This window comes from Nilaparvata lugens, chromosome 1 (genome assembly GCF_014356525.2).
Source record: "Nilaparvata lugens isolate BPH chromosome 1, ASM1435652v1, whole genome shotgun sequence".
NCBI classification, from domain to species: domain Eukaryota; kingdom Metazoa; phylum Arthropoda; class Insecta; order Hemiptera; family Delphacidae; genus Nilaparvata; species Nilaparvata lugens.
In genome coordinates, this window is record NC_052504.1 from 73,620,109 (window position 1) to 73,644,538 (window position 24,430).

Sequence of the window (24,430 nt, forward strand, 5' to 3'; positions counted from 1 at the left end):
TATTTAAAAAATATAGTATGCAAGATATTGATGTAGATAATTATAAGGGATCTCGGATTGCTCATAATGTGGCAGCTCCCTTATGCCTAATTTACACAGGGGTGGTGTAGGCCTATGACATGGACGTGACGCAGAATTTGTTCACTCATTACATAAATGACAGAAGTCCGCGCCACGTACATGCGATACGCCTTTCACCTCATATTCTGTGAGAGCTTTATTATACGCCATTGTGAAAACTCCTTATGAAACCGCCTCATTACACGTTCATTATACGCCTCATATTTTGTGGGAGCCTGACGCCTATAAGAGTACATAAAATATGTACAATAATTTATGATGAGTGTGAAAGATTAAATGTAGGTAGGATTAAATTAGGATTTGCTTAATATATTTTTAAACATTTTTCTATACTAAGCTGAGTAGTCAGATCAGCTTTTAGGATTATTGAGGTCCTTGTAATTTAATTAACCTCTCCTCATCACTAATTCGTTCTATGAATATAAAATATGTGATGAAAATTAAATCAACATTTTTGTGAGGGGAGAATCCTCTCAAAATTCATCATATATTTATTTTTGTCAGCTGCTCTGAAACTTCACAATAAGTAAACCATTTACGCCATTTCAATTTTACGGTATTTTATTAAGTTAACTTGATTTAAGTGTTACGTTTTAACTTCTAAATATTTGTTTTAGTTCCAATACTTTTGATTGGTAAGTAATTGGTTATCACTCTTTTTATTTACCAATTAGTTAGTTCTATACAAAAAGGCTGCGTTTACACCAAAGTTATTAACAAAATGTTTATTTTTCCGTCCTATAGATGCTATTAGATTGAACGGAACTTGACAAACAAATACGTTCATCATATATATGATAAGTTATGTTCAATCTAATAGAATCTATAACGACGGAGAAATAAACATTTTGTCAATAAATTTGGTGTAAACGCAGCTTTAAGCTTTAAAGCTTAAAGTGTCAGCTTCAAAGTGTTATTGTATCTCAGCTACTGTATAACATTTCCCCCCTTATCTTATCATTTCATATTTTACTTTTTTATAAAATCATGATGTGCAAAAAGATAGAATAAAAAAATATGATTCTCATAAGAAATAAACTTCTGACCTCTCTCACGAGTATCCTGAACTAATTATTAATCCACAAATCTAGTTTGATGATAGGTATTCACGTAAGTAGCCTACTATTGGGAATTTTATGTTTTTGCACCCATCATCATGTTTCCAATATTCCCAAAATAATACTCGTAATGTGCTAGTTGCGGAAGTCTTAAAAATGATTAATCACAGCAAGGTTTTTCTTCGCTCACGATGCATACTTTCCAAAACTAAAATTTTCAACGACTGTATAATTCGATGAAATATCATGCTTATCATGCAGCTTTCCGATCCCACTTCGATCCGAGCACATAATATGATCACTGATTACAACGGCCTGGAATGGTGAATGACATACATGAATGTCTGTCTCACCACCACTTCTCCATTCAACAGAAATTAATATCGGACATAAGTAGGATCGAAACACTGAATGATAAGTGCGGCCCGAGCTCTATGAGAGTTTCAAGCTTTTGTCGGACTTTTTAAAAGCATTAAATGATAATTAATTATTTTATTCAATTTGAAAAGATTACAGTAGTTCTAGATATAAGTTGAGAATATTTATAAAACAGAATTAGATTACCCTTTAAAATCAATAAAATAATAAAACAAGAATAAAAATTTTAACGTACGGTAACTAGTTACGTTATATATATATTGTTGTAATATATATTGGTTACGTTACAATTTTTATTCTTGTTTTATCATTTTATTGATTTTAAAGGGTACTATAATTCTATTTTATTCGCTACAAGAAAGTAGCCCTGAATTCATACATTTTAAGTTTGAATTACTTGATTTTAAGAAAATAAAAATGAAGTAATATGTCTACGATTAGTTCTTGATAAAAAAATATAGTACATGTTTCAAAATTTCTTAGCAGTCAGATCAAGATACAAGATTTGACACGTTTGATTATCATAGATAATAGATATTTGTGTTGCCCCAAAGTAATATATATTTTGCGCTAAGTTTGTTCATTATTAATGGATTAAAGCTCATTTTCTTCAAAAGCTATAATAATTATGATCATAATTATTATTCAAATAATCGTTTGAATTCACACTCCATACTTCTATCGTTATTTCATTTTTAATTATTTCTGAATTTTCCAAGTTACATTAATTTATACATCTGATATATACATATTAATACACATCTAATTTTGTAAGTTACACTACAGTGTACCAGTTCTTTATGAAAAAATTAGATAGGAACTCAAATTTGGTTCCAAAATCTTGTTGACGGAATTGAGTGTGTGTGTGGGTTTGAGCATGAACTACGCTAGATAGATTAGTTGGGAAGCAGAATGTAAGCAGTAGATGAATCGGACGGTTAGGAATAGGCGAACGGGTGGGCGAAGGTGCTGTCGACGTTGTGTTTTAAAAAACGTTTTCAAAAGAGAGCACCCGCCGCGTTGATGACGTGTAGTGCATCGTTTTGGAAATACACTGGGAAATGTTGTGTGAGAGGGGGGACTACTGTCTTAGAGAGAGAAGTGAGAGAGTGAGAGAGGAAAGTGATTTCGAGAGAGGGAGTAGTTTCAAACTACTTGATTCACTTATTTTCCAACCAACCTCGAAATCGTGCCAGTATTCATCAGTGGTTCACTTCAACATTATTCTCTAGGTCCTTACTCTTCTCTTCACATTATCCTTCAAATTTTTTCATTCTTCTTAGAATTACTGTAAATATTTCTCACCTACAACCCCTTTATCTGTTTATATTCACAATTATCTTTAAATTATCACTCTAAATCCTCACCTCACTCTGCCATTCTCTTATCCTTATATTATTATTCTTTCACTAGATTTCTAACTTTATCATCAACTTCCTGGATAAAACTCAGTGATTATCAACTGTGTACAATTTTATTCGGCCTATTTATAGAGTAAACGGCAACCATGGGTAAACCACAACCAGCGATTGGAATCGACCTGGGCACGACCTACTCCTGTGTTGGAGTCTGGCAACATGGAAAAGTGGAAATTATCGCCAATGACCAGGGAAATCGCACCACTCCCTCCTATGTTGCCTTCACTGATACTGAACGCCTTATCGGCGATGCGGCAAAAAGTCAGGTAATTGAGATTTTCTATAATATTATTTTTTATATGATATCCTTACATTTTCGAGAAAAAAGTTATTTTCCTTCAATGCAGAACAATTTTATGATCCACAGTGTATTATGTGTATTGTGTATTATGTATTAAAGTGTATTTCATTGTAAATTTCTAAAAAGAAATATTCCCACGGTGTTGATGAATACAAAAGCCGGGTGATATATATATATGATAACGCCACAAAAAAAAGTTTTATCAAAATGAAGTTTTGAGTTATAAAATAGTTTATTACTTCTATTTGGGGCTATTTGAAACAGAATATAATATATTCAACGTCAATCAAAAAATGTACGTTTACTTTTTTAATACCACCATTGACGGGCTTTTAAACCTTTTGGTTAATTTTGGTATTTAGTATAACAAAATTTACTAGATATCGTAATACTATTCATTAAAACAATAAAATAATATTATGTTGATGATTTTCATTTTAAAATTTTTCATTGAATTTGAAGCTCGTAAATGACATTGCAGTTCAAAATAGATGTTTAGTCAGTTGCATCAATGAACTATGAAGTCTGGAACAACAAATAAAAACCATGAATCTTTTTTCCTTTGAAGTCCTACATCCCACATCACCTTTTATCTCTTTTTTGACTTTCTGTACTCTTCTCATTTTATCTTTCCTTCCCTCTTTCTTTCTCTTCATATCTTCCCTTCTTTCATTCCTCTCTTTCGCAATCTGATGAGTATCTTCGAACGGCGTGCAATAACACAGCACTTCAACACATCCCTTTTTTTCTGTCAATAGACTTTTAAATCCATGTCCATTCTCTTCGAGAACTTGTTCCCCGCTGTATATGGGGTCTTTTTTCTTTGAAGGTAGAAGTTATGTCTCAATTCAATAAGACAGAGTCATCGCATGGATGACAAATTAATGTGCTGATTTCAAATTGACAATTGTTGCCGTATTCGGAACATCAAGTTGTTTGAACTGATAAATACAGCTTTGCTAACACCTTATAATGATTTGTTTGTCCAGATGTGTGTCATACAAGATGTTTCTCCATGGATATGACTACTTTCAGTGATCAAATACCAACTACAACTGGAATACAAATACAAGTACCACCTCAAACCGAACTAATAACATTTAATACTGGGGCTATAAAAAAACCCAAAAAACAGAAACTCCACAACGTAGTCAACATTCGAGAATCAATCATCAAACATTCTCAACAGGGAGTGGAATTTGAATTAGGGCGAGTTTTTATAAATTTCTCCGTGATTCATTAATTTCATGAATTAGATCAGCTCTATAAACTTTTTACACAATAATTTAGGTTTATTACCAATATTCACCCAAAAACGATCATTGATTTCAGAATTGGTTTCTTCAATCAGTAGAATCCCCATTATAATAGATGATTGTGAATGCATGATAGTTACGTAGCTTACTATATATGAATTGAGATGAATCTCCTCTTTCATGAAACATGAATCTATGAGTCATCCGTGAAATATTTTTTCAGTCCATCAAGAGATCACTACTCTCTATCAAGTCTTTCGTATGCTTTCTTATAACTATATATAACTATAACTAACTATATCTTATAACTATAATGTGAGTATCAATGGAGAGTGCGTGTGCGTCAATGAGCGAAAAAGAGAGAGAGGGCGAGCGAAAGCATATAGTGAGTAATTTTCGTGGGTGTATACTCTGAAACGTGCATTCGAGTGCCGTGCTGATATGTAAATGATTTCCAGAAGCTGTCCAAAAATAGACAGACACAGCCTCCATAAAGGCAAGGACTCGTCAGCCAGTCAGGACACCCCCCCTCTCAACAATCACACACTAACTGACTGAGACACCTTAATTGTCAGAGATCATTGTCCCCATGTCCTTATAGTTTGTGGGTATTGTATGCTACACGTCGAAAATTGGGATAAGTTGCGCAACTCTTCTGTCAATTGCTTATTTCATTTCTTGATCGCGCAACTTCTGGCAATTGCTCTTTAACTTCATTTTGTTATTTATTGGAACAGTAAAATCATAATGTGATATAGTAGCTCTATAGGCCTACTAATTGGATAGTTCTATGTACATGTCTTCCCTGAATTATTATTCTCTTCGCATCTACTTTTGAATTGATGCCCATGATCAATATTAAAATTTATATTATTAAGTGATAAGTGAAGGAGTAAAAATAGAATAAATATTGTTCAAGGAAGGAAAATGGCTCCAAGACTCAAGTATTGCCTCTTTATGAATAGCCATATTCATGTTGACAAAAGATGGAACATATAATGAATTACTCATCCAGATTTGATTCGTGATGGAACTTACAAAATAATCATGAATTTCAACATTAGAGATTGTTGGCACCAGCTCGAAGTTTCAAATAGCTACAAAAGATGATTCGAAATTTAAGGTCGGAAGGTCGTTATACACCTACAATCGCGAAAATAATGGCGTACAGGTGCAATAATATTATCATTTATTTCTCGCTACTAAATGGGCGTAACCAGTACGTAAACTATCATTACTGACTTACTTGGTCAAGAGCATTGAAAATAGCGTGGCCTTCATCAAAGGGAGTCGGACTTTATCATCGAATTAAATTTTTCAAATCAAATCCTGATTTGTTGTTTTGTCACACAAGCAATCATAGGACATAAATGAACGATACTTATAAAATATGAAGAAGCGATAAAAATAGGTATGAATTGTTGTAAGAGAAAAGAACAATAAATCATTTTTCAGTGTTGAATTACAAAGAAAATTGAGTTTCATAGTGTATAAATATATTACTTTTACAGTCAGACAGCTAGGATGCTTTCAAAAAACGGGTCTTAAACAAAAAATCTACTGCGATAACTCTTCCAGCAACCACTGAGAGTTAATGATGGAGTTTAAATATAAGTCTAATGTGAACCTATATGTAATTATTCTCACTACAATCTGTGAACGTAGTGAAATTATGTGAAAAACAGATCTGGTACTAAACAAATCAAAATAATAATTAAAATCAATCTATCTCAATTGAATCTGGACGTAAACAAACGTGCACTGAACTCAAACAAAGTTTAATCGTACTACAGTAGGCTACTGTATCATACAAATTTTGAGACATTTTTTATTGGCGATATTTTTATAATAATTATCATCAACTAGAGGAGGCATATCTTTTCTATTGGATTATCATATCTCTTCAATATTCACAATGACACTTGTGAAAATTGAATATTTTGGAGAGACTCGAAGAAATAAAAAGAAATTGATTCATTCGCTGCCTTTATGAAAAACAAAGAGAGAGAGAGAGAGAGAGAGATTAAGATTGATTGAATGAATGTCTCTATTAGGGCTATCACACAATCCACAGAGAGAGAAAGAGACAGAGAGAGAGACACAGAGAGAGAGAGAGAGAGACAGAGAGAGAGAGAGAGAGAGAGAGAGAGAGAGACACAGAGAGAGAAAGCAAGCATAAACAAAAATCTGTATTGAGTGGAAAATGTGATCAGGTGGAGAAGCATGCTGGAGAAGTATTGTAATGTTTGGCGATCGCGATGGTATCAACCAATAGGAGGAGGGGAAATCCTTGGTTTAAGCAGTACAGCAATCCAGACGTCTGAGTTGTTTCTAGCTGATGACTCTACTTGGACAGAGTCCTGTGTTACTGCCTTAATTGGAGTTGGTTGAACTGCCAGCATCTCTATACTCTCAGCCAAGTTTCTGATTCATTTATCACTTTATGTGCCATAGTGTACATACTATACATATCTATAGGTGGGTCTATACTATAGGCCCACTATAATAGCTTTTAAATACTGTATACAATACGCTTACTACACTTTACTCTAGTGTACTATGATACCTTCAACTGTCAATCGTAGAAATTATGATCGACTCTGGCCTCCACTTCACAACTGACTTTTTCCTTAGCTGGCATTGCTTGTAGGCAAGCATTATTTTAGGTTTTCAGTGGGGGAAAAGTGAAATCATTAAACTTTATTGTTCGATGTGTTTAAACCTTGAAAATTTGATAGAGTTAGTATCTTCCTTACGATGAAAAATATTTTATTGTGAAATTAAATGAAGAGAAACCCTGATAAGTTTATCAAAAACTAGGATGTAACCCGTGTTCCGCAAGAGTCTAATTGAAAACATGACTAACTGAAAACTCGACCTACTGGAATCTTGAAGTACCATATTTAAAAGAAACCTATATCATCCTCGGTAAAATAAGAATCTATATAATATGCAAAATTTCAAGTTTATCAGTCCAGTAGTTCAGATGTGATGATGCTTCATTCTTGAATTTCCCATCCCGTACGTGTATTAGCCAATTCTTACCTTTATTATATCATAGATTTAATTTGGGGCAATGATTATTGTTGTATAGTGGGTTGGCTACTTCATATATTATATGCTTTAAAAATGCATTCAGAAACCATAATAGCTCAACGTTAGTAGACAGTCTAGTAACTTTGATAATAGCTGATTCAAGATAAGATTACTATTATTGAATGGTATGATCAACTTGTATCTTGCAACCCAATTTTTTTATTTACTCGCTTGCAACGTCATGTTATTTATCTATGAAATGGATGGAAGGGTAATTTACAGTTTTAATTTATTTCGGAGGTTATCTTCACTGGTTTCTGTTTAGAAAATACACTGTCAACTCAACTGAAATATTTGTCTGCTCTAGAAAGCTGCTAGCTGCTAGTGGGTGGTGTATGTGATGTTTTCGCCTCTTTCTTTTGACTATGCTTCAGTTTTCAGAGTGTTTAAAAATATCCAGGATTCAGTGATTATTCGAGTGGCCGTTTCCAACGTAACAAGCAATTCTGTATCGAAATGAACCAAAAATAACATTCAGAATGAAACACTCCAGAGAAACCGTACGACTGTTGTAAACTTCTTTGCTTTAGTGTACAATTGGGCTGGAAACTCTTAATTTCACAAAATTTAGTATTCAAACTAGTAAAATATTACAGTTGAATAACTATCATCATCATCAGTACCTACAGAGAACTAGTCCCTTAAAGTTTTCAATAAAATAAATTGATCTTATTCTCTCATATCAAATATAACATTGGATTATGAAATTCCATGATTTCTCATTTTGCTTCTAACAGCACACAGCTTTAGACTGATTCTCATTCCATTTAATGACGGTGATTACTGCAACGGGAGGATCATTTCTGAACTGATCTCTTCCATTATCCATTTACAAAAAACAAGAAAAAATTATGACTTTGGAACCCTGGTTGCCAGTTCTGGGTGCTTAAAAATTTCGAATGATTATTTGATGAAGTCTTATTTCTGGGTTGCCCCTCCCCCCAAGCCCGTGGAAGTACCTCCCCTTGAATTTAGGAAAATTTGCCCTCTCCCTATTCAGAAAATATATGTATACTGCTAATATAATAAATAGTTTTAAAATATTATACTAGGATTCAGTCGCTTTTTCTAGATTTGTACTATGAGGGCCCGGTTACTTGGAGAGCGATCTGCTATCTGCAAATATAAATACATAAGTATCCATAGCTACATCTTAGAACATAGCTTATATCTTTGATCGCAGATCGTTTTCTGTGTTGCCGAGCCCTAAACCCCCACTGCAAAGCAAAAAAAAAAAAAACAACAGAAGAATAAAATTAGTAGAAATATCAAGAATGTTAACTTCATGTTAATCAAAAACAAAACGGTCATGGATGAGAAAATTCAATCAATTTCTTTTTACGTACATAAGTCTCGAATCAAATTTAAATTTCAATATCAAATTGTTGAATTGGAATGATGTCGCCCTCACTGTACGGTATACAGTAGAAATATGTGTCGCGATGCCACGTTTGTCGGTCGACCATTATACTTTTTGTGTTTTATAATATGCGGAAAATGAAAGGTGTAGCCACTACTTCAATTTTAAGACATATAAATTAAATTCACTCAACAACTACAGTACAGAATAGTGTAAATTGCATAGTGTAGGCCTATTAGTCCAGTCAATAAAGATATGAAAAAGGGGATGTGCTTGCAATATACCTCTATACACAGAGTTCATTATTAATAACCGCTCATGAAGTTTGAATTTGCGGTCTACATTTTTTTTAATGCTCACATGTCCTTTTTGCTTGTGTGTCGGTAATCGAAAGTGCGAGTGTGATTAAATTACATGATAGCCATAAAATACTCCAGATTGTTCTTTTGTTTTCCTCAAATAATGATACTGATTATGTTCTTTGTCAGATCTTCTTCTTCATGATGCGTCTGTCCACCTCCAGACATTGGCTACCATTATGGTGGCTAGCTTCACTTATCCACAATTGCACGGAATAAGTCCACGGTATTCATGAAGAACCAGGCTCTCAAAGTTTTGAGACAAAGTTTCTCAGCAACTGGTTTACTGCAACTTCCTCGCTTTTATGATATTCAGCAGTTCCATTGACACTTTCTTTCCCGCTTATCTTCATACATTCTTTCGGGAAATTCAGTAGGCCTACCTATTAGTCACATGATCCACCCGTGAAACTCTCAAAATACTCCTTTACAGCCACATCTTATAATCCTCCAATCTTACTCGCTTTTGTGATATTCAGAAGTTTCCTTGACACTCTTCCTTCACAGCTTTCCTTCATACTCTTCCTTTCAAGATTTCCAGTACCTATTGGTCACATGAAAGTCCATTCATGAAACTCTCTAAATCCTTCTATACAGCCACATCTTATACGCATCCAATCTTCCTCGCTTCTATGATATTCAGCAGTTCCCTTGACAGTTTCTTTACAGCTTCCCTTCACACTTTCTTTCCAGAATTATTTCAGTACCGTGCCTATCATTCACATGATCCATCCATGAACTCTGAGAATTTCCTAAACAGCCACATCTTTAACACCTCTAATTTCTCTCGCTTTTATGATATATTCAGCAGTTCTATCGAAAATTTCTTTACAGCTTCCCTTCACACTTTTTGTTAAGATTTTCGGTACCTGTCCCTCACATGATCTTTCCATGAAACTCTAAAAATTTCCTAAAGAGCCACATCTTAAGGGCAGGTCCCACCGAGCTCGCGTCCGCGGCGGTAGCGAAGTCAAAAAATTGCATAGTTGCCTGTAAAGTTGGTATACAGGCGAAAGTTTTACGTGACAACGACTTTGAGTGGTAAAATAATTTTAAAGTGAATATTCATTCCTATAGTTGGAAGAAGGATGAAATAATAGTAACAATTTAAAACATTTATTTATACAAAGAATTATATTTAAAACATTAATTTATACAAAGAATCTCGCACTGAATTTCATATTAACAACATTTTATTTTTACCTTCACACATCCTCAACAAAATCACTCTGTCTCTCTCGCTCTTAGGCGGGCTAACTGTGCTCGATTCAATTTTTTACATAGCAAGTCGCGCTCATTTTTTCAAGTTAAACAAATTATTATTGGCTGAGAAACGATTTATACTACTTTTGTGATTGAAAACTACCACAACATTGTGATTACTACAACATAACCTATTCACTTATACCTATTATACTTACACTTATACCTATTCACTTATACTTATTCACATAACCTATTCACTAAGTAGTGGCGCATTCGCAGGAGATTGCTCCGTTTCACTCTTTCTCCAGGTGTATGTCTTCGGGCTGCTGTTGCGTTGCTCGCCACTGCTCCTATTCGTGCTCTTTCCAGACGACCGTGAACCGAAACGAACGCTCTCACTCGCTCTCATTGTGAGCGCATAACGTGGGAACGTAACGCAGTTTCTTGAAGTGTCACCCGGCAAACCAATTTATAAGACGTTGTCACGTCAAAAACTCGCCTTCCATGTTATTAAGTTGTGCAGGTCACACCGAGCTCGCTACCGCGGAGGTAGTACCTCGGCGGTAGTTTCACTTCGCGAGCCAGGCGAACTTTTGAAACGTCTCCTAGTGGGAGTACCGCTAGCGGTAGTGAGCTCGGTCTGACGTGGCCAATCTAATAACATGGAAAGCTCCAGAACTTCGCCATCGGTAGCGCTCTGGTTGCCGGCCTTCCCCCACTTCTAGAGAACCAGCCTCATCAAAACAAGAACAAAACCAAACTACCACTGGCGGACGTTTTTTGGTGTGAACTGCTTCCAGAAAAACTACCTCCGCGGGAGCGAGCTCGCTACCACTACCAGACGTTGGTGTGACGACCGCTTTAATTTAAACCTCTAATTTCCCTCGCTTTTATAATATTCAGCAATTCCCTTGACACTTCCTCTACAACTTCACACTTCTTTTCACTTTCTTTTCAAGTTTTTCAGTAAACTAGACTCCTCGCATATTAGTCACGATCCTATATGGACTCTTCTGCCTTTTAGTCACATGGTTCATCCATAAAACTCTCAAAATCCTCTTTAACAGCCACATCATATACCAGTCTCTCCTTGTCAGATTCTTCTCCAGACTCTCCAATCTTCTCGTTGCCAGATTCAGTATTTTAATAGGATTTTTGAAACGTTGGATTATGTAAATATTGTCATTGAATGAAACTTGATTTGAATGTTTCTGATTGCATTGTTGTGGTGTGATTTACAGGTGGCTATGAACCCGAAGAACACAGTGTTCGACGCGAAGCGGCTGATCGGCCGTAAGTTCGACGACCCGAAGATCCAGGACGACATGAAGCACTGGCCGTTTGCCGTCGTCGACCACTCGGGCAAGCCCAAGATCCGCGTCGAGTACAAGGGTGAGCAGAAGACGTTCGCGCCGGAGGAGATCAGCTCCATGGTGCTCACCAAGATGAAGGAGATATCAGAGACCTACCTCGGCACAAAGGTCAGCCTATATTTATTATGAGCATTCCAGTATAAAGGAAGGAAATGAATGGTGAAAGGTTAAAATACCATGAAAAAGAATATAGCATCTCCTATTATTGGATGAATATCTATGTTCAACCTCGTGAATTTGATAATAACCCTGAATATCACAGATGGATATTATGATATCTGGTTGAAATATCATGTTTTGCAATGGAAACTCCCATCCATTTCCCTCATTATTACATAATTGAGTAAATGGATGGAATATAAAGATAGACAAATTATATGAATGGATGCTTCTTCCCTATTCATAAATTGATATTTCCTTATTTAATCTCGTGAATCGGATGAAACCTTGAACCACAGTTAAAACAGTAAATAATTGGCAGCGTTAGGAGCCACCAAGATAACCAGGGTTTTCTCAATGGAGAGCAATGATAGTACTTGAGTAGTCCGTCTTCAGGAAAATCGCACTATGTGGATGGGAAAGTCTCCACAGAGTTTTCCTCCAAACGTTGAGATTTTCCTTGAGGCTGAGAATCGGATTTACCGTTGAGTGGGGAACCTTCTTGATAAAATTTATTTTTGTGTCATATGTGTTCCTTATTCTTGTGATCTAACAAAGTAGAAACTCTCACATCACATTTCAATTAAGAATGGAGTAAAGGAGCACTGGTTAGCTTCTTTCCATGCGAAACAAAAACAATCACAGAACTTGAGAGTACAACCAAAGTGCTCTTCAAGGCTCTCTTTCAAGAAATGAATAATCTTTTAGATTGTTCCGACTCATAATGCTACTGTTCAATTCCTCACATCAAAAGAAGTAAAAAGTTCTAATTAACATAGGTACGAAAATGCTTGGTTACAAAGTTATACAGGGTGGAAGATTTCGTTTGAATTTCTGTGCCCCTGCTGAAACGGAGCCCTGCGGGTATTTGTTGGCTGATAATTAAGATGTAAAATTTGGCGTAATTTATGTAAAATTAACTGAGAAATTGAATAAAACCGTTTCCAGACCTGTAGCTACAGTAATTTTTAAGGTATGTGACGAAATACGCGAAACTTGGACCTGAAAAACAAGTTTCTTCAAGGTTTGAAGCAGATTTTACTATGATAAATGTACAATTAACACAAAATATACAGAACTTGTAGAAAATTTAATTTCGAAGCGAAAGATGTAAAATAAGTCTACAATAGACAAACGCAAACTTGAAAAAATAATCCTCAATTACATACAAAACGCATGAAAAATAAAGAGCTTAACAGATTTCGTCTATTTTTCATGCGTTTTGTATGTAATTAAGGATTATTTTTTCAAGCTTGCGTATGGGCACCTTTTTCAGAACACTCTGTATAGGTATAGTATATTTCTATTACTGATTCTTCTTTCTGATCTACCGTACTCAGTTCTCTACCAACTACCAATAATCACTTTCTATATTTTTCTCGTTGTTGGTTATCCATCTTGTTTCCACTATGATTATTACTATCGTATTTCATAAAACTTTTAAGTGAAAAAGCACTCGCATTCTTTGATGTGGCGACGTCCGTTTCGTGCTGATATTGCACATTTTCAAGCCAAACAGAAACTCATATTTATATTTTCAAACATATAAACTTTATATTTTTCTGTTTATAGTTTGGATACTGAATTTCCAGTGTAAACGTCCTATGAACAAGGAATTTTGTTCGAATGTGAATAATGACTTTGATCTCATTCCGGGTTATGTTATTCGAGAAATAATAGACAAGTTTCGGGAAATTAAAAAAATAGTCTTAGTTCTCCTGTTTCTCTCAATAATTTATTGATAAGAAGAGTCTAATCTATTTGTATACGATTGGTTGATGAATGAATGATTGTTTGTTGGGTGTAGGTGAAAGATGCAGTGATCACAGTGCCGGCCTACTTCAACGACTCACAGCGGCAGGCGACGAAAGACGCGGGAGCCATTGCCGGCCTGAACGTGCTGCGAATCATCAACGAACCCACCGCCGCTGCACTCGCCTACGGACTCGACAAGAACCTCAAGGGAGAGAAGAATGTGCTCATCTTCGACCTGGGTGGCGGCACCTTTGATGTCTCCATCCTGGCCATTGACGAGGGATCCCTCTTCCAGGTCAAGTCCACGGCTGGAGACACACATCTTGGTTAGTTCTGCTGCTCATAGTTACAAATAATAGCACGAAAGAATAAATTAATCAATTATTGTAGAGGAAACTAAGTAAACTGACTACAACTAAGTACAGTAGATAAGTAGTAATATGGTGAATGAGTAAAACCATAGTAAAGATATAGCATAAGTAGATATTCCACGGTATTGGTCGTTTATGCTTTCTTGTTAACTTGAGTCAATTACTGTTCACTGCTGTCTATTTTTACAGTTTTGTCCGGGTGAGAGTGTATGAACGGAACAGTATGAGAGTCTACCTGCTTCACGAAAACAAAACTACCTACTTTAATAGGACTATCGGCTCGAGTTAATATTGGAAATTGGAATATAAACGCCCTGTATCAAGGGATATCTTCTTGTGCTATCTTTTCTCCTTGGTAAAGTTTTATCGACGTTTATTTTCGAATAAAATCATTTCTTAACTAGATGTATATGTGGGCAACGAGGTTAACAGTTTTCATTTCATTGTTTTAAAATTTTGTGTTAAAAAGTATTAATTCTATTGGTATAATTAGTCTACTTTAGGCAGTCTAAATTAGAATTGGCATTATCATAGTTTTATTACTATTTTACTCCAACGCGTCCTCTAGCGGTAGGTACCGTGTCAAGAATAGTAAATATAGTGAATAGAATAGTAAATAGACTAAGTATAGTAAAAAGTATAAGTTATAGACATAGACATGCTATATACTATGTACCGTGTAGTGCCCCATGTATGACCCACTCTCCGGATAGGTTCATCTTGCATGTGGTCGGCCTTTCCATCTGCTATGATCTCTTGAGATCCACTCTGCCTAAATACTACCTACATTCCTCGGTTTCCGCACCACACATATATTTCCGTCTTCACTTATATCAATGAAGATTGTAATTCTGTACAATTTTTTTGCTCTTATGTTATATAAAAAGTCTTATGTTATATGAGCAATAAATGTGAAATTTTCATCTTACGAACCACAAAACATTTTATATATTTATGAATCTCTAAAATCACACTCTTCAGTAGCCTATATATATATGTGTATGGCTTCTACCTATTTCTTTATCACCTCCATTTATAAATATGAGTTGGCATAATAGAGTGGAATAGAGATTCAGAAATACACTTTTCTCAGGATAAGCTCAGTTTGACAAGAGATATAACATAATTATCCATTCACTCATTCTGGTGATATTGATGGTGTTGAATTCGGTTGAGATGTCAATTCTGTTGATGATATTGTTATACTTTGAGCTGTCAAGAGAAGACCAGAGATAATGCAACAATTTTGCGTGAATAGATTCATATGTGTGATCTATTTTTGGGTCTGAAGGATTAAAATTAAAAGTTTGAGAGAAAACACCAACGTATGCCAATTTATAACAAGATGGCAGTAGTAAGTATATATTATTGTATCTACCAGAGTGGCTGACATTAATAGGACATTAACACTTCAAATGTGTTTTAAAGTTACGAGATCATCACTTGCCAAAAGATGGAACTGGTTTAAAGCAATATGATCTAATTCAAAGGAATGGTTTTTGAAATGAGAAATTACACATTTCAAGGAAATTCAAATCCAAATCCTAGTGTATTTGTATCGGTAAAAGGGATTATAACAATTGAAGTTTAACGACTAATATTAACTGAAGAGGATTCTACAAGCTCACCCTTGACGGAAGGAATTTCAATTGGATTTTTATTAGGATTTACAATATTCAAATTTTATTCCCAATATCAAATGAAACTAATATACAGGTACTTGTACGAAGTAACGCTTAAATACGTACGGTATGTAATCTATCATAGTGGGATGTGATTGTTAAATGAATACATCGAAAACGTTGTAAGACATTGCTTCTAACGTTTTCAAAACTTTTCTATCCAACGCTTTTATGCGATTTATCTTTTGCTTGATCGGTTTATCATATTCAATTTATTTTGGCCCAGGAAGAAATCATTAGAAATGGCAAAATATTCTTGATTTCATACGCATTCACTAATGCCCAAATACTTAGGGTTTTAGTCATGTTGAATGAAATTAGGCCTATAGTAGATAATTTAATTCGAAAATTTATTTCCAAGTCAGTATCGGAAAAGCTTGAGAATCGTGAAAATCACTGCCTACTTCTGAAAAAATTACGATACTCGATCTTAGTACGCTCTCCAGCAAAACATGCTATCCCTCCAACTCCTCCAAGAGCTTCGTTCATCCAATCCATCACTCTAACAAATTTAATTATTGTATGGATTCGATAAATTTTCAGATTTGTTGATAGATAATTCGATACAGAAATAGATTGTATTTTCTCCAATATAGACTGACAGATATCAACTTATTTCCAGCGCTGAAGTTGATCTCATGTTGAGAGTATCGTTGTGCCATAGGTCTATTGATTCTCTAATAATATATTAGTTTCATGCTATTGCTTTTCATGTTATTACTATCTTATTTTGAGTGACTTGGTTCACTTCACTTTTGAATATTTTTTTTTTAAACCAGTCACTAATACTAACGACCATTCATTTTTCTTTCTCATGAACTGAGACTCCCATATCTACGTAATAATCGGAAGTTACAGAACATTGTTACTGTCTATGCAAGTATTATTATCACGTTGTTTTCACTTACTGATCTTGTTATTTTTTATATTTTCCTAATATAATATATAGAAAAGTTATCATCATAAGAAGCATACAAATTATATTATCCCAAACACGATATTGCCGTGTTGAAGCGGACAGAGTTCTGCAGTCTTTGGTGAGTGTTCAACACCTCATGATGTTACCTTTCTGAAATCTCTGCATTGAATGAACTTATTTTACAACTTGGCAAACTCGCTTCTTCCTATGACTCTATCCATCAATTTAATTTAAAAAAAAAAAAGTGCTATTGGAAATAAATGAATGGGCATCAATGAATTATCCACTTGTCGTAGGCATAGATGAATTCAGCCAGCTAGCAGATTTATCCTCAATTGATTTACTCAGTTTTATCTTATCAACTAATCATTTGAAATATATATTTTATCATAGGGGCACTAACAGCATGAATTTTCTCAATATTCCAGAACCAGATCGGCCAGAAGAAAAAGTATGCCCAAGAGGTTATCTACCAGAAGATAGCAAGCACCATAACTTTCTAAATTGCATGATTGAATTGAAAAATCTTTTACAGCAATATGATAAAATAAACGCAGATATTTTCAAAGAAGCTCTTTCAACACTTCGAACCGAAAATCTTCATGCTTCATCGTCGGTCTTCAGAGAAATTGAATTGAGGAGTATGAATGTTTACGATAATGAATTAAAAATGTTCCTTCTACCAACTACTTCAAAATATAGAATGGGATTCAGTATGGAGGGAGGCGGAGCTTACATATCATTTGACAACAGTTCTCGCAGATTTAGAACCAATGAAAAATATATTATGGTTAGTCGAGACACTCAAGTGATGCTTAATGAGGAACTGTTGGATGCTGTTTCGAAAATTGATATATCTCGATGCAAGATACCAAGAATCAGATGGATTGATGGAGTTCCAGGGAGCGGAAAAACACATCTAATTGTTGATAAACATCGACCAATGGAAGACCTCATACTAACTCAAACAAGAGCCGCAATCAAAGGAATAAGATCAACTATACAGGAGAAACACGGAAATGAATTCAACTCAATCATCAATTCAAATTACAGAACCGTGACGTCGTTTCTAATTAATGGCTGCCACAAAAAATATAAGCGCGTATTCATCGATGAAGCTGTCCTTATGCACGCCGGCTTCGTGGGATTCGTCTCTGAGCTGACAGGCGCAGACGAGATAGTACTGGTTGGAGACTCAAAACAAATATCTCACATCGAGAGAAGTGGTTTACCAGCAGTCTGGAAAAATATTTCTGTTTTCGCGGATCCGGATTCTTACCAATCAGTAACCAACAGGTGTCCAATGGATGTGTGCTGTCTGTTGTCTAACTACTATAATGATATCTGCACTACAAATAAAATTATTCGATCAATTGAACCAACAATAACTAACGGAGAACCTCACAACCTACAACCACAAACTTTAATCCTCACATTCACGCAATCAGAAAAACAAATGGTACTGGAAGCTGTTAAAAACAAGGCTCCCGCTGGCTCATTAACAATACTAACTATACATGAAGCTCAGGGTTTAACGTTTAGAGATGTTATCCTGGTGAGGAAGAATACTAAACCACTCAAGATTTACAATAGCATCCAGCACATAATAGTAGCACTTAGTAGGCATACCAACTCATTCAGATATTTAACAGTTGGGGAGCAAGATCTCATGCTGTCATTAACTCAAAAAATACAATCAGTTGAGGACAAGGATATCTACAATTGGCACACAAATAATTATAAACACAAAAACAAAAATGGCTGATTTGATGGAGGATTTGGATTTATTAGACATTGAGGACTTTTCGATTCCAAATTCACAAGATGTCAACAATACAATCCAACCTTTCAACTTGAAAATCATCAATTTCAACATCAGAAGCTACAATAAAAATTTTGAAGAATTTCTTATTCAACTGGAAGACCTGAACGTGGATTTCGACGTGATAGTCTTAACGGAATGCTGGATTGCTGGTGGTGTTTCCTTGAAATCAATTAATAATTATACCTGCTACAAAACAGAAAACAATATCCTACAGAATGATGGAGTAATAATTTATGTCAAATCCGACTATTTTGTCGAAATAAAAGAAATTGCAGTTAGGCAAGCCAACTGTTTGATTATGCATTTAAAAATTGGGAAAGATACTTTTGTTATAACAGCGTTATATAGATCTCCATCACACTTGGACTTAACAGAATTTCTCATTGATCTGAGGCAGATTTTGAATGATAATGGAAAGTATTTTCACATCGTTCTAGGAGATTTGAACATCAACACAAAAGAACCAAATCAGCACAGGCAACTGGAAGACTATGATAATCTACTCAGTGAATATGGATTCCTACATTGTATAAAGCAGGCAACTCGTATTGGAAATAATAGCGCTTCATGTATAGATCATATTCTGATAAACTTTAAAAAAGATATAATACCAATAGTTTTCCAAAATTCTATTACAGATCATTTTATAACTATTCTGGGAATTAAATATGATGTGGTGGAACACAATCACAACAGAAGAAAACCCTACTATGAAAGTATTGATTATAATAAACTTTCATTAGCACTAACAAATGAGACCTGGAATTCCGTGTACCTGCAGGAATGCGCTGATAGTGCTTTGAAGAAAATGATAGAAATACTGAAGAAATACACAGAAGAATGTAAAGTTATTAATAGAGTATCGCACACAAAAAGAAAAATTAAGCCTTGGATTACAAATGGATTAATTACATCAATAAGGAAGAGAGATAAATTACACAGACAAAGCAAGAATAATACAGCGAATCTACAGCTTAGAGAGTATTATAGAAGGTACAGAAATCTACTAACAACTGTAATAGAAAATGCTAAGAAACAATACTTTTCAAGGCGATTTGAAACTTCCAGCAACTCCAAGCAAACATGGGAAGTAATAAGAGAAATAACCGAAGTGCAACGGCCAAGAACACAAATCCACCAAATCAGCTTGGAAGGGAGAGAATTGAAATTGGGAGATGATGATAAAGATATGGCAAATTCTTTCAATGAATTTTTTATTAGTATTGGATCAAAACTGGCCCAGGACATTCTAAATAGCGATTGTAATGGCGCAGATGAGCATGCGGCAGCTGATCAGATAGTCTGCCGGTCATTATTCTTTACACCTGTCAGTGAGGACGAAATGATAAAAATCATTAATAGTCTTAAAGATAATAGTGCACCTGGACTCGATAATTTAAAACCAGATTTTTTCAAACAGAATAATACGATACTTGCCAAGCCTTTAACACATATTGCAAACAGAATTTTTGAGGAAGGTGTTTTTCCACAGTGTCTTAAGGAAGCTGTCATTTGTCCAATCTTCAAAACAGGAGATAAGAAAGATATGAATTGCTACAGACGCATATCATTACTAAGTACATTATCAAAAATTTTTGAAAAGAGTATCAAAACAAGACTGATCAGCTTTCTTGAAAAAAATAATCTTCTATCGCCAAACCAATATGGTTTTAGATCTAGTCGCAGTACAAATGATGCTATCCACTATGTGACCACTCAGATTGCCGATAAAATAAACACTGAAGAGAAACCATTGGCAGTATTCTTAGATTTAAAGAAGGCTTTTGATACGGTGTCACATGACATTCTTCTTTCAAGGCTTGATAACTATGGAATAAGAGGAGTCGCATGGAATCTTTTCAAGAGCTACCTATCAAACCGAACACAATGTGTCAGAGTCAATGGATGTATAAGCAACAAGCTGACTGTAAAGTTTGGAGTGCCACAAGGAACAGTACTAGGACCAATTCTTTTTCTTCTCTACATAAACCCATTATGCAACATGGAAATAATGGATCAATCACCACCTTTGCAGATGATACTGTTCTACTGTTCTCTGAACCGACCTGGGAGATGACCTGGAGAGAAGCCGAGACTGGACTTCAGAGGGTGTCTCGCTGGTTGAGTGAAAATCTGCTAACATTGAACCACGAGAAAACCTTCTTTCTGACCTTTTCGGCGACTCAACATGGACAGCCAACAGGAGATGAGATAGTAATCAAGAATCAACGGAATAACACTTCATATACAGTTCGCAGGAAACAGTCACAGAAATACCTGGGAGTTACAATGGACTCTTTTCTGCGCTGGGATCATCATCTCAATGAATTATGCGGGAGACTGAGGAAGACTATCTGCAGATTCAGGATTCTGAGGACACTGGTCGACAAGGGATGTCTAAGAGTTATCTACTTCTCTCTAGCTCAGTCCCTCATGCTGTATGGGATTGTGGGATGGGGAGGTGCAAGCTTCTTGCACATCGAACCGCTCCTCAGGGTACAGAAGCTGATCATGAGGGTCATCAACCAGAAGCCTCCACGCTATTCATCAGACCAGCTATTCAATGAGTTTGACGTGATGGATCCAAGACAGCTTTACTCCAAGGAGATACTATGCAGATTACACAAGAACCCAACAACATTTCAAACCAGAAACCACAACCACAACACCAGATACAGGAATCTTCTCATCACTAGTGTTGCAAGGAAGGCACTATACCAGAGACATTTCAATCATTTAGCACCAAAATTATATAATCTACTTCCTGCAAACTTTAAACAGATTAATCATCCTAGAAAGTTCAAAACAATAGTACACAATTGGTTGATGAGCAAAGGAAGACAGAACATAGAAAACATTATTTCAAACAACAACTAACCACCTAATGACTTACTAAACACTAACTAATTAATAATACGCACAAAAAAACAACAATACCTACTCTAGAACATGGTACGCCATAGTGGAGTAGGTCAATTTCCACACAGAAAAAACTAAACAAGTAGAGGACACATTATAAGAATTTTTGTAACTAACTATTGTATGTAATATTGTAATTTATCTAATATTTTGTGTAATTGATGTTGTAGTTTTAGTTTTTTTTGGGGAAATAAACATTTATTTATTTTATTTTTATTTATTTATTTAATTGGCTGAACTGGTTCTTCATCTCCCGCCATCCCTTGGCTCCGCTTATCCCTCCAAGGCGGAGGTTTTTTTAATATTGTACTAAAGAACTATACTAACTCAATAAGAACATGAGAACTGAAAACATTGATCTCCTCAATATTCCTGAGAGATGGAAAGAAAATTTTGTGAAGAAATGGATGTGGAAAAAATACTGCTAAGATGTATAGATTCTGGTACAGAGATAAGAACAATTCAAACAATGTATTTTTGGAGAATACTTATCATACCAAATCAACTTATTGCTGATGTTATCAATGTAATCTGATTAGAAAGTTATTGTCAATGTTTCATACTCTGTCAGTCAACTATTGATAACTATATGTGTATTTTTTTATTACAGGAGGCGAAGACTTCGACAACAGGCTGGTGAAGCATTTCGCCGACGAGTTCCAGCGCAAGAACAAGAAGGACCTGACGAGAAACGTGCGAGCACTGCGCCGACTGCGCACAGCGTGCGAGCGAGCGAAGCGCACTCTTTCGTCGAGTACTGAAGCCAGCCTGGAGATAGACGCGCTGCACGACGGAATCGACTTCTATGCGAAGATCACCCGCGCACGATTCGAGGAGATGTGCATGGACATGTTCCGGTCGACGCTGGCGCCCGTCGAACGCGCGCTCACCGACGCCAAACTCGACAAAGGCGCCATTCATGATGTCGTGCTCGTTGGCGGGTCGACGCGCATACCCAAGATTCAGAAGATGTTGCAGGTCAGACAAACGTTTTCACAACTCAACACATAATAAAGAAAAATAGCCCCGTTAAGAAAAATAAGCCAGTTACACATTCATCGATTTTTACCGTACTTATGAATTCTATTAGATTGGACGAAACTTGACAAACATAATCTATTTGACATCATCTGTTCAATTTAATAGATTCATAAGGACGGCAAAAATAGTACGTCCAAAAATCGAAGTGTAAAAGTATGTAGCCTATCTAGTTACATATTTTTGGCCTTGAGCCGTTCTAGTCGTTCTGGGGTTCAGTCTGATATTCATTAATTTGATCAAGCCTGTGATAGATGGAATAGTGAAATGTATAAAAGTATTTAAAAACACAATGAAAAAGTTTTCTGGAACCCGAAGAAGCATTAAAATCATTTCTCTCAACATTAAACTAATAAATTTATTGTCAAATTGGTTTATTTGTGAGAAATCCACATAATCTGTATCTCAGAGGGTCCTCCATACATAGAGTTCGGCCTCTAGTCTGATCTGACAGCTGGACTGAAGGCCAATCTTTTGTGTGTGGACCATGCCATGAGACCAGCATAGAAATAGCACATAAATACTATCACATCATTTCATATTTCTGGCCTCCAATCAGACTGGAACCTAATCTAGAACCGAAAATATGGAACTATATAGTTTATTTTGGGCTAATTTTCTGCGTCTGCCTCATAGTTTGTTTGGTCCACACGTCAGATATCCGACTTGAGATCAGACTGGAGGCCAACCTCGACGTGTATGGTGGACCCTTTCAGATTCAGATAATATGGATTTCTCACAACAAATAAATCAATTCAACAATAAATAATCAATGTTAAGATATAAAGGAGTTGCAGTGCTTCTTCTGCGGCAAGGCGCTGAATCACTACCTATTTAATTCAGAGATTGATATAAATTGAAAGCTCCAGGTTATTCAATCAAGATATATTGTTATGTTGATATTGCAGGACTTTTTCTGCGGCAAGGCGCTGAACCTGTCGATCAACCCAGACGAGGCGGTGGCTTACGGCGCGGCAGTGCAGGCGGCCATTTTGAGCGGCGACACCAGCTCGGCCATCCAGGATGTGCTCTTGGTTGACGTCGCTCCACTCTCGCTCGGCATAGAGACGGCCGGTGGCGTCATGACCAAGCTGGTCGAGCGCAACTCCAGGATTCCCTGCAAGCAGCAGCAGACCTTCACCACCTACTCCGACAACCAGTCGGCTGTCACTATTCAGGTTCGAGAAATATGCTTGAATAGCTTATTTGTAGGTGATTATTATCAGGTTTAGATAACGTTTTTAAAACATCTAATCACAGTATGATAAAACATCTAATCACACCGACAACCAGTCGGCTGTCACTATTCAGGTTCGAGAGATATGCTTGAATAGCTTATTCGTAGGTGATTATTATCAGGTTCAGTTAAAGTTTTTAAAACATCTAACCACAGTATTATATTTACAAAAAAATGAAACCCAAGGTTTCAGTGACCATTCATACATATTTTTTTGAAACCGCATTATTTTTTTCAATTTCATTTTACCTAATAATAAATACACTGATTGTAACTCGCCTCCACTATAGTACTATAACTTCGTGATCATGATGATGAAAAATTATAGATATTCTACTCTCGCAGACTTTTAATGTAAAACGGCACTGTGTAAAGCCAGTAACACACACATCGATTTTTGGACGTACGATTTTTTGCCGTCCCTATAAATTACATCAGATTAAACGGATGATGATATTTGTCAAGTTCCGTTAAATCTTGTAGAATTCATATGGACGACAAAAATCCGAACGTCCAAAATCGATGTTTGTGTAACTGGCTTAAGGGGCTATTTTTCTTTATTTTGTGTTGAGTTCAGAAAACGGTTGTCTGACCTGCAACATTTTCTGAATCTAGGGAGAGAACAGGTAGTATTCTTCA

At 35.7% G+C, this 24,430-nt stretch overlaps 1 protein-coding gene across 2 annotated transcripts in view; it reads left to right on the top strand.

Moving 5' to 3' along the window:
- Nucleotides 1–2,439: 2,439 nt before the first annotated feature.
- Nucleotides 2,440–24,430, top strand: part of LOC111051017 (heat shock protein 70 B2) — a 29,971-nt gene continuing 7,980 nt past the window's right edge. The window contains exons 1-5 of one of the 2 annotated variants that reach the window (XM_022337426.2): nt 2,634–3,201; nt 11,755–11,994; nt 13,853–14,126; nt 22,127–22,494; nt 23,463–23,732. In XM_022337426.2, coding sequence (XP_022193118.2) covers nt 3,025–3,201; nt 11,755–11,994; nt 13,853–14,126; nt 22,127–22,494; nt 23,463–23,732 — 1,329 coding nt within the window. In that variant the 5' untranslated portion in view covers nt 2,634–3,024. Of the gene's footprint in view, nt 3,202–11,754; nt 11,995–13,852; nt 14,127–22,126; nt 22,495–23,462; nt 23,733–24,430 lie in introns of both variants that reach the window. The other variant, XM_039442567.1, reaches the window with a different exon arrangement.